The sequence below is a fragment of the Pseudoliparis swirei genome, chromosome 9 (assembly GCF_029220125.1).
Source record: "Pseudoliparis swirei isolate HS2019 ecotype Mariana Trench chromosome 9, NWPU_hadal_v1, whole genome shotgun sequence".
Taxonomy (NCBI): domain Eukaryota; kingdom Metazoa; phylum Chordata; class Actinopteri; order Perciformes; family Liparidae; genus Pseudoliparis; species Pseudoliparis swirei.
The window spans coordinates 20,748,791-20,759,510 of record NC_079396.1 but is presented as its reverse complement, the minus strand read 5'-3'; the positions used below and the strand labels follow the sequence as shown (position 1 = coordinate 20,759,510).

Genomic DNA, 10,720 nt, shown 5'->3' with positions numbered 1-10,720 from the left:
AGCTAATTGGTTAGACAGTGCTGTCATCTAGTGGCGTGTCCGGGCTGTGCGCAAGGTCCGCGTGCCCGTCTTACACAACGCGCTCGCACTGCACGGGCACGAGCAGAGAACAAAGAGGGAGACCGGCTTCATTTGTATGGCGGCTAACTTTGATGAATAGCAGTGTGGGAATTACTGTGTGAAAGGGTTGTAATTAAAACTCAATATCGTATTAATTGTATTCAATACAATTACAATTATATTAATAATATTATTATTATACAATTATTAATATATATATATTATTATTTTTAATCTAATGGAAAAATAAGTAGCTTTTAGATTCATGACGTAACTGACACTTATCTGACTATTCGTTATAAGCCAAGTAATAAAAACAATCTTAAAATGTTTCTCCTATAAAATAATAAAAAATATAGAATGAAATACAAAATGGTACACAATTTGTTTTTAATACGGTATAGCACCATTGTGGGGGATATGGATGTAAAGCAGAAATGTGGCAGAAGCTGCTCTAATGATTGCATAGGCTAATTTCTCAACAGTAAATAGCGTTATTAATTATATTAATTATGTCAGTAAGAATAATTACAAATGACAGTTATAATTAGATTTTAATTGTAACTGCTTCATTATCACTAGATGTGACTGATCACCGAAGGAGTGAAAATATGTCTAGGCTTTGTCGTGCACAGCTGGTCACAATGTCACATGAACAGGATGTGCATTAGCTGCAACACCCTCCCCTCATCTCATCTCTCTGCAATACAAAACAATGGTCAAATGCATACCTCAAATGTTGCTTCTCTCCTACTCTTAATACTTCAGATGATACTGATACATTATAAATTCATATCACAATTCCCTACTCATCAAAACACCAGACATTGTTGTTAACGTCTGTGGATCCCCTTCTAACCAGAACAAATAGTGACGAGTCTGTGGCCACTGGTGCTAATCTTTAATAGAATACATCTTTTCTTAGAAGAGACCAACATGAGAGAGAGTTAGTAATAGTTTGTGATTTAGCATTACTGACAGAGTAGACTCTCTTCATCCTGCAATAATCCTCAGTTTCAGCCACACATTTTAAACAGATTGTATACCTTTATCAGCAGGTTTAGTAATGAAAAGTCAGTGTTTTACAAACCTGGGTACTTCAAGCATGCTTGATGCAAACAAGTAGGTCTACCACAGGCCTTTAAAACCAAATAAATGGTTAAAATATTCTTTCTTTTTTTACCTGAGTTTTTGGAGACTGGGCCTTTAGTCTATGGTCATACAATTTCACAATGTTTTTACTTGGTAAATTACCAAGGAACCAATCGGGAACAATAATATCTTCAAAAAAGATTATGTCTGGCAGTCTGCATTCTAAAATACATGATGACCACAGTTAAGTTTCGGAAAAAAATATGAAGTCTTATTATGCAGCTAGAAATGTGTGGTACTTGTTTCCAAACACTGTCTGAAACATGATAACAATCCTTTACATATTACAGTAAAGAAGAATTTGTGCAAAAAAGAAAATGATCAAATCTCAAAAAGCATGCAAAGTACAGATAAAACATACTTTAATAAACAGCATGCATTTTTATAAAAGAAACACTTTTTTTTTTTAAAGCCTAATATTCATAAACTATTTTTCAATGAATGCAAAAAATAAACATCAAATATATGTTTAATTGTAATGTTATAAGAGCTGGAGAAAATGCAAGTTATATAGAAGACTTTCCAAAAAATGTGGTGGCTTTTAGTGAAAACACTTAGATGTGTCAGATTTACAGCAGAGGGAGCATTCCTCCTGTCCTCTCCTGGGTTTCCTCCTTTTCCCCCTCCTTCTCTCCACAGTCCTTTACTCTTCCGGTGTTTGCCCTGGACCTGCCAGCAGGATCCCAGAAATATCGCTCTCACTTCCACAGCTTCTCAAAGTCTGAGTCAGCGGACGGGAGACAGACATCATATTAATAAAATAGTGTTTTGCTTATCTGCGCCAGTTGGATGTTTATATGCTGGCATACAACTCGGCACAATGTCTGCTCACCCTTATTGCAGTCTTTGACCATGTCTCTCTCTTTCAGTTGGTTGTTTTTGTGGTCTGTGGATTACCGCATACATACAGGTTATGAAAAAATACTTTAAATACTTTTTGTAGAAAATGTGTGTTGACTGCACATGTGTGGAGGAGGCTGACTGTACCTGAATTCATCGGTTCTTGGTGACAGGTCCTCAGCTCTGTGCAGTCTAATGACATTTCACCTCCGCTGATCATATTTCCACTGCAAGAAAAACAAATCATTGTTCCGCTTACAATTCAATTAAATGTAAAGGAAAGGAATAACTCATAATGGAACGTATGCAGTAATGTCTTACTGATCCAGTCGACGCAGGTCATACTCCAGACCTAAAAAATAAAAACAAAGATTCAACACACAATCTCTAAACAGCAAGTATCCATAACATGTGCTCTCTATGAGTATGCCTTTTATAATGATGAAATAAGATTGTTTTCCGAGAACAAGGTGACTTATTGACACACACATTACCTCGTTTTTTGCGTCGTCGAGTCAGCACAATAACGGCGACAACGATGATGGCCAGCAGCATGAAAGTTGCCAGGAAGTATCCCAAATGCTGCACGAAATAACCACGATGCTCAGGGAGGATGACGTTCACCACACGTGGGCCCTCCACCACTTCAATCCCTACAAGCAGAACGTGGATATAAATCAAGCTTTTAGGATATGTTGTGAACATTCCACATCGTAAATATCAAGAGAACTCAAATTAACAACAATGGGATGTATTTTAGAGGATTTATCATCATATTCCAACTGTGTAAATAATGATTTGTTATATTGGATTAATGTAATGGCAATAAACAGATCAAACTGGAAACTATTTATACATAAGGAACATATTCCCCCCGGAGGCTGCTTCTTTTTATTCGTTCCAAAAGCCGGAGAGTAGGAGTTAAATGTCTGTTTTGTGGTAATGACTTCCAGACCTGATGTCATGCAGCTGTTTTTTCTTTCTTACGCTTCAAAAAAATAATAAAACACAGGCTGACCAGAAAAGAGGAGAAGTGTGAGGAAAGAGACGGATTCTGTCATGTGGTCTGTCTCCATGTCTGTATTAGTTTTCCATTTAAGTCTTTTCACATCTTCTCACAGAAGTGTAGTTTCTGCATGCAGGGACAATAAACCTACAGTTAATATATATATATATATATATCTGACAACACTGCAGGCAGCTCCCAGTGAGCATGGCTGTGTGTGTACACTTTGTAGATAGTGATTATTAAAAAATGTCAAGAACTGAAAATGTATGCGGGTTTTGGAGATGCCAGATCACAACAACGTGGAACCATTATTAAAAGTATTCACAGTGCAGATGAATGGTAGAACATAAAATAGGCTACTTGTTGTTACTATAATCTTTTATATTTCTCCCTCAACTCAAATGCAGTCTGTTAACAGAAGCCAGATCATAGAAAAAAAATGGATCATAAAAGACATTCAATATTTTTCTCTTAAATGTTCCTCTTGAGTATGGGATCACTCGCTGGTCTCATTAAAATGGATAAGCTGGACACTATTAAAACAAAACGCCACTGAGGGACTAATGAGGAAAACGTGGAATATACCATCTCTGATCATAGACTCAAAAGCAAACAACAAAAAATATTCAGACTTAATCACCCAGCTCCATGGGAGCTAAATTTGCAATTATCACCTGTCTTTTTTTTTAACGTTCCTATAATGCTGTCGTGAACCTGCAGCGACATGTCATTGTCTCTAGAGCTCACGTGTGACAACAGAAGCACATTTACATTTTTTCCCCGACAGATCCGAAAAGTTCACGTTCGCGGCTATTTCACATACGCTGCAGCGAGGTTACCCCGTGGTTGTGTTCCTGTGGGATACGTTTCATTTGCAACTCCATTTTTAAAGAGACACGTCTGATGAACACAGCTCGCCCTCGTCGTGATTACAGAGGAGCGATGTTCAACGTGCCACAAAGAATTACAGCATTAAAGTCAATAGCTCTGGTGAAATCTGTAATTTCAGACAATTGCTGGCACCTGCGTGAGCACAAACAACTTAGTTTTAATCTAAGAAGGGAATACTGAGATGAGGTTTACTCAAAGGGCGCAGGAAGGATGCCTTCTATCCAAGTGTGCACTACTTCAGCATACTGAAGGAGTGAATGCTGTCGTGGGAGTGTCTCTAGTCGAACACATACCGACATCCCCTCCCTTTACTTTGCCCTTTCATGTCACAGCTGGCCCAAACGTTGAACAGATGTATAAGACTTCCATTAACTGCTGGTAAATTCTCAACCGAGAGGCTGATACACATCAGCAGATAGACAAACCAGACTCGGAGAAAGAATAAACAAAACTCGAGCCTAGACATGTGGTTGGAACTTTTAGAAAATGGGGTCAAATGGAGGGAAAAACACACACACACACACGATATGACCATCCACTCCCAGAATGACTGGCTGTTGGAGCCTACTCCTCTGCTCGGCACAGTTAAAATGTCTCCAGCTGTAAATGAAAAAGCTGTAAAAATGAAGGGGGAAAAAAAAGCCAGCAGCTTCCGCTGCAGCCAATTTGAAGCTGTTTACCGGAGGCTGCTTCTCAAGCCAGAGCTGCATTTAGTTTACTCACTTTGCAGTGAGCAATGCTGAAATCATACAGCGCAGTCAACAACTAGCAGAAAGATTTCCGTCTTTCTTACTCAACTAGCTTCGACATTTCTTCTACCCCCTCCCTCTTCAGCTCAAACACAAAAACAGAGAGATCTGAGGAGAAAACTGGCAGAGGAGAAGAGGAAATGATTCCACTGACCAACTATGCCTATAATTATAACAAAAAGCCAGGGAGCTGTGTTGTCACTCTATGCACGATTCATCGGGGAAAATGATCATCATCAGGAAAGGGTCGAGTGATGTCTCTTATTTTTGTTTTTATTCTGAGTGACTTACTTGGCGCTGGCACGTCATTCTGGATAATCCTGGGTGCTGTAGTGGGTACGGATGGGAGTGGAGGTCCCACAGTGAGCCTGAAGATGCGTCTCTCACTCAGACCACAGTAATGGTGATGCAGGTGGCAGGAGTACAGGCCTTTATCGAGCGGCTTCAAGTCCAAAATGGACAGTGAGAAGTCTCCTAAAGTGAACGCATCCTCCTGCACGCTCATCTTGCTCGGTCCGAAGAGCGGCCCGTAATCCCGGCGCTCTCCGGAGGCGTAGAGGTCCACCAGGCGGGCGGCCCGGTCCGGACGCACGCCGGGAGGCTGGAAGTCCCAGTGAGCCACTTGCTGCTGATCCTCCTGGAGACCCTCTCTCCACAGGGAGCGCCGGTTCACACAGGGCAAGGCCACGGACTTGCCCAACAAGACCACGAACACAGTCTTCTCTCCGTCCCAGTATCGTCTCTCTTTCCGAACTGGAAACACACAAGAGTGAACGACATTATTATCTAATGCGTTTCATGCATCGTGACTCATGGAATAGCATGAGGACGGATGGCTGGCTCACCTGATTTCGTGATGTTGAGTTGGATTTGAATGGACTGGTGAATCTGGCAGTAGTGATGGTGCAGATTACAAGTATAAACCCCTTTGTCAGTTGTGACAACAGCTGGAAAAAATAACAAGCAAACAAGCCACCGTGACATTAAATCGGAGACGGGCGAGTGCAATGTTCACGGTGCGAGTGGAACATGGTGGGAAGTCTCACTTTTGATGATCAGGGAGAAGTTGCCGTCATTGAAAGCAGAGTCCTGGATGGAAATGCGCCCCTTGTTGAAGCCATTGTAGACCCTCTGGCGGGCCCCGGGGGACATGTCGAGGACTCGCTCCACAGAATACTCTGGGCTGCTGCGCACCAAGTCCCAGTGCACCACCCTCTGACGGTCCTTCAGTCGGTCCTGGGTCCACACCATGCGGGGGCTGTGGCAGGGCAGAACGGCCCTGGACCCTGCAGGGAGAGTGATGTTCATGGCCTCCACCACCACACCGAGCGGGCTGCTGCTGCCGCCGCTCTGACCCCATGCTGACACGCACAAAGAAAGAAACACATTGGTGCAGGAGATCAGTGCAGCAATGACAACAAAAACAACAACAAAAAGATGTTCATCAAACATGTCTTACCTCCTGGCAAGAAGAGAGCAGCAACAACTGAAACAGAAGAAAACAAACCACGAGTGATTGGAATCGTATTGAAGAACTTATTTCACTCTCGCTGAGGTATCGCAGAAATCAGCGTGGTCACTGGATAAGTCGTGGGAAATATGTCTGAGGCTCGTTGTGGCCGTTTGAGTTTGGGTTTGACCTGCAGTGACCCGACAGTGAAAGATTTCAGCTGTGGAACAGCTGCTGGTTCAGTGAGAGGTCTGTTTACAATAACAGAGGAAAACTGATGAAACAGGGACCCAGCAAAAGGTTTTTGAAAACAGAACGGTTCCACACAGGAGCACAACAGCAGAAACAATACACAAGACGTCAACTACATACTCTGTAAATATATATTTGCCGTTTGTGCTTTTTCACTCGACAGATAGGACATTTCGCTTTAGATTGTTTGCTATTCCTATGCATTTCTTCCCACAGTGCTATTTCCTGGTCTGTTTACTGAAGGGCCGACGGAGACGCATGCGGCCAAAGCTCACAAAGCCTCTATTCATCCGGGCTGCCGCTGGCTGGTGGCAAGGCCACGACCCCGAGGGGATGAAGAACCGGGCTGCTTTTCAGCTCCCTGCAGTCACACCAAACACCTGTAGATTTTACTGTCCCGGTAACTATAAAGGCTGGAGGGGCGGAGCCTTCAGCGAGGGGGGTGTTGTGTGGATGATTTAGCATACATTAAAGAATGTATCGATGAATCAAGAGTGGACTATTTTCAATACACGGATATTATTGATTTGGAAAATGCCATGATTAATCTAAACTATGTCTCAAATGGCAGTATATTAAAATCAACAAATTATAAAAACATTAGATTTATGATAGATTTCATTTTCATTTTGTAACATATAGAACAAACTGACTTTTTACTAATTACAAAACATAAGATTAGTTCACAAAAGAAAATGCTTTGTTACAGAGTATTCTGCATTAAAACAAACAAATATTGTTGAATTAGTAAAATGTTGCTTACACATACATGTTATATCACTATTAATATTACTTTGGCATTCAACTCACTCAGAGGTGAATCAAGAGTTGTTTAACTTTTGATACTTTTAGTACAAATAGCTCATAGTCCTTGTACTCAAGTGACATTTTCAAGACATTTGGTCTGGCATGGAGTATTTTTATATTGCATATATAGTTACTTTAAAATAAACCCTGAATGATCTGAATACTTTCTCCACATGGTTTGGTAGTCACTGATTACCTGTAATTGATTTAAATATTAATTAAATATATTTTTGATTAAGTTCTAAACATTTTAATTTATGTAAGCATACTCTAATTTGACAAATTTGGAATACGTTCTACAGGAGATCAAAGTACGATTCTCTTCTCAGGTTGGAGTTTTGATAAATACTCATTTCTTGATTAGGATTAAAGGATTATTCATTAAAATTTACACTAAACAATTAAGATTCATTTTTCAAGTACTTGATATGTGATCACACATGTTAAGAGTGTTCATTTCAACACATCTAGACAATACTCCATTGCAGTGCTGCCAGTATGCTTTTATGCAGTGATTTGCACCCTATATAATAATACTTCCAGCTGGGCATAATGATCTCGGCACACACACACACATGCTGGCATCAGAGAGACGACATCATGCTGGAAAACTTTTATTTTTTTCCTCTTCTAGCAAAGGCTATAAACTTTCCTGCAGAAGGTAACAACGTGTCCCCACCCCTGTAATTTTCTCTCCTCCAGACACACGGGCTGATGACTCACAAGGCCGGTTTCAACGCTAAAGACTTAACAATGTGCTATTGAGACGCCAGCTATAATAACAGGCATTTACCAAGCGATCCTCCAAATCACTGCTGTCATTTGTAACCCCGCGAATCACTTGACAGTATGTCTCACCTAAGGTTAAACGAGAAAAAAAAGGTTTCAACTCAGGCATAAAGCATGTTTAGTCAGCAGAATCCATGTGATACATGCGTGTTGTGAGTGTGAGCGTTTACTCACAGCTCAGTCACAGGTTGAGAATGAATCAGATAGGGTTCGTGTTAGCTGCAGACTCAGCAAAACATGAAAAGACACATCCAGATGCCTGGAGCCACGGACTCTCCCGTGGACAGACTCACATTAAATGTCAGCCAAGCTTTGAGCATATTTTTTAAAGATTCCCAGTGGTATATACGATTTCCTTGTGAGAAACAGCTTGGTGACTTTTTTGTATTATGTCTAATGCTTTCTAAATGTATTTAATGCACATTGTAACTTTACTGAGTTTATCAATGTAAATAGACACATGTATCTTGTAACTGATGGCTGGGGCCACATCTGTGCAGGATCAGGTGAAGTAGTGGCGGAAGTACTCAGATATTTTCTCAAGTAAAAGTAGCATACACTATCATGGAAAAATACAAAGGAATAAAAGTCCATTCAATCTAAATATACTGAAAGTAGTTATGCAGAAGGATTCTTTTCTGAATAATGTCTATTATGTTGTCCTACTATATTAAAATAGCATTGCTGAATTATATTATGATTAATAAATAAATAAGAAATGCTTTAACTTGTACATTACTTTAATATAAGGTGCTGCAACATTTCTTTTTTTACTACATATACTGCTGGGTACTGTAGGGATTTCACTTTGGATTAATTAAGTCTCATCTTAAATAACAATATCCATGTATTGATATCATGTATTATTTATCTAAAGCTGCAAAGTAACAAGTCACTTAAGTTATCGAGTAAATATAGTGGAGTAAGACATGTAAAGTAGCAGAACATTGCTTTTTACTCACATAAAGTACATGTACTTTAAAAGTGTACTTAAATACTACATTAGAATGAATGGACTATAAAATCCCCGCTGTTTCTTGATAAGCTTTTCATTGGTCATCTTAGTGTGTGGGCACGATTTACCATAAAACACCAGGGAGGTGTTTGTGTTCTTCCCCGAATGAGTAGGCTAGCTAAAATGATTCTTTTAAAAACAGACATTGTAATCTTCGCCATGCTTGTGGCGGGTAATTAAGCCGCAGCGCAGGTATCGTAAACATGGCCGCAGCGGTAGTCCCCCCTCCTCCACGTGGGAAGAAGCCCACTCGCGGTGAAACACTCATTACCGACACGTTTAATGACCGGCTGCCGGATTGTGCTGACTGCACCGCTCAGACCGCAGTTAACCGGGAACACATTGGGCTGAAGCCACACGGCCAGCGGCTCCACGCCACCAACAGGCCGGGGCGAGGCAGGGCTGCTGGGAGGGGAGAGCCCCGTGTACCCTCCACGGAGCTCCACGCGCTGTATTTTTAGAATTTAAGAATATTTCAAAATAAAGGTTCTCAAAGAAAAACATGTAATTCCCGTCATCTTGAATAACATCATTCACACAGGAAATATAGGTGAAGATAAATAGATATACGCAGGGTTTCAATACAAATAACAGATACAATTTACAATAAAGATTACATCTATATATATATATAAATCTCCAAACTCTTCGAGATCTTGGCACACTCAGCACTTTATCCTGGACACTTTAACCTGCTGAAAATTCACTTTGGTCACTTCCTTGTGTATGAATTTAGTTTCCTCTGTATATTTAGTATTAGTATTGTGTTTTATTTGTATCTTTTATTAATGCCCTAATGTGCACCCGCTACTGTGATCGTGAAATTTCCCCACTGTGGGTCTAATAAAGGAATATCTAATCTAACCTTAAAATAAATAGATACATCACTAGTTTATGAGTTTTAAAATCTGTAGACGCCACCACAGCTATAGTTTAAAAAAAGAATCAGCACGGAGATTGTTATCGAGTTAACAATAAATAAACACATGAAGACATACAAACAGAAAGGGAGGCCGAGTCCTTCACAAGAACATATAGTCCGAGGATAACCAGTTAAAATATTAACAATGCAGACTGTTCACTGCAATGACGTTCAGAAGGAAATGACACATATTTACTGTGCAGAACAGACAGTACTGAATAGCGTCCCGGCGGGTATTTCTAACCCGTATCCAATTATGGAACAAAGAAAGTTTCCTCAAGTAATTGGTTTCTCTTTAAAAACACAAACACACAAGAAACCCAGAACGGTGAAGGACTTACTCGGAAGGAGAGTAAACTCGAGGTGCATCTTTGTGTTCACCGTGCCGCCAGCGGAGGTACAAAGCCTGCCAGGAGTTGCTGTGTGTATAAAAAAGTAGAAAACACGAGACTGCTTCAAAGTGCAGCGAGCAGCGGTTCAGCTGCAGCGTGTTGTGCTCCGGCAGGCTGCGGCGGACACACGCTCCGCCTCCCGCAGCCGATGAAATCCAACACCGTGGTGCGGGAGACCAGCATTTGTTGTGGAAGGCTACTCATTAAAAAAAAAAAAAAATCGCGAACATTTTATGGGGAAAACTTAAATAAACAACATACTAGAGAAATGTAAGGAGAAAAAAAAGAAAGAAAAAAGCACTCAATCCTGCAAATGGTTAAAATGATCGCCTTTATGATTGTAACATGTATCTGAAATTAAGATATCTTATAATCCCATACTAGTTACCATG

At 40.5% G+C, this 10,720-nt stretch overlaps 1 protein-coding gene across 1 annotated transcript; it reads right to left on the bottom strand.

Annotated features, from left to right (window-relative positions):
• Window positions 1-944: 944 nt before the first annotated feature.
• LOC130200040 (matrix remodeling-associated protein 8-like) lies at window positions 945-10,436 on the bottom strand. Its single transcript, XM_056423986.1, has 10 exons — window positions 10,278-10,436; window positions 6,161-6,187; window positions 5,748-6,062; window positions 5,547-5,648; window positions 4,993-5,454; window positions 2,547-2,705; window positions 2,374-2,404; window positions 2,200-2,279; window positions 2,045-2,098; window positions 945-1,933 (listed from the first exon to the last, which is right to left on the bottom strand). Exons 1-10 carry the CDS (start codon window positions 10,303-10,305, stop codon window positions 1,911-1,913), a joined length of 1,281 nt encoding a protein of 426 aa, XP_056279961.1. The 5' UTR covers window positions 10,306-10,436; the 3' UTR covers window positions 945-1,910.
• Between the last annotated feature and the right edge of the window lie 284 nt (window positions 10,437-10,720).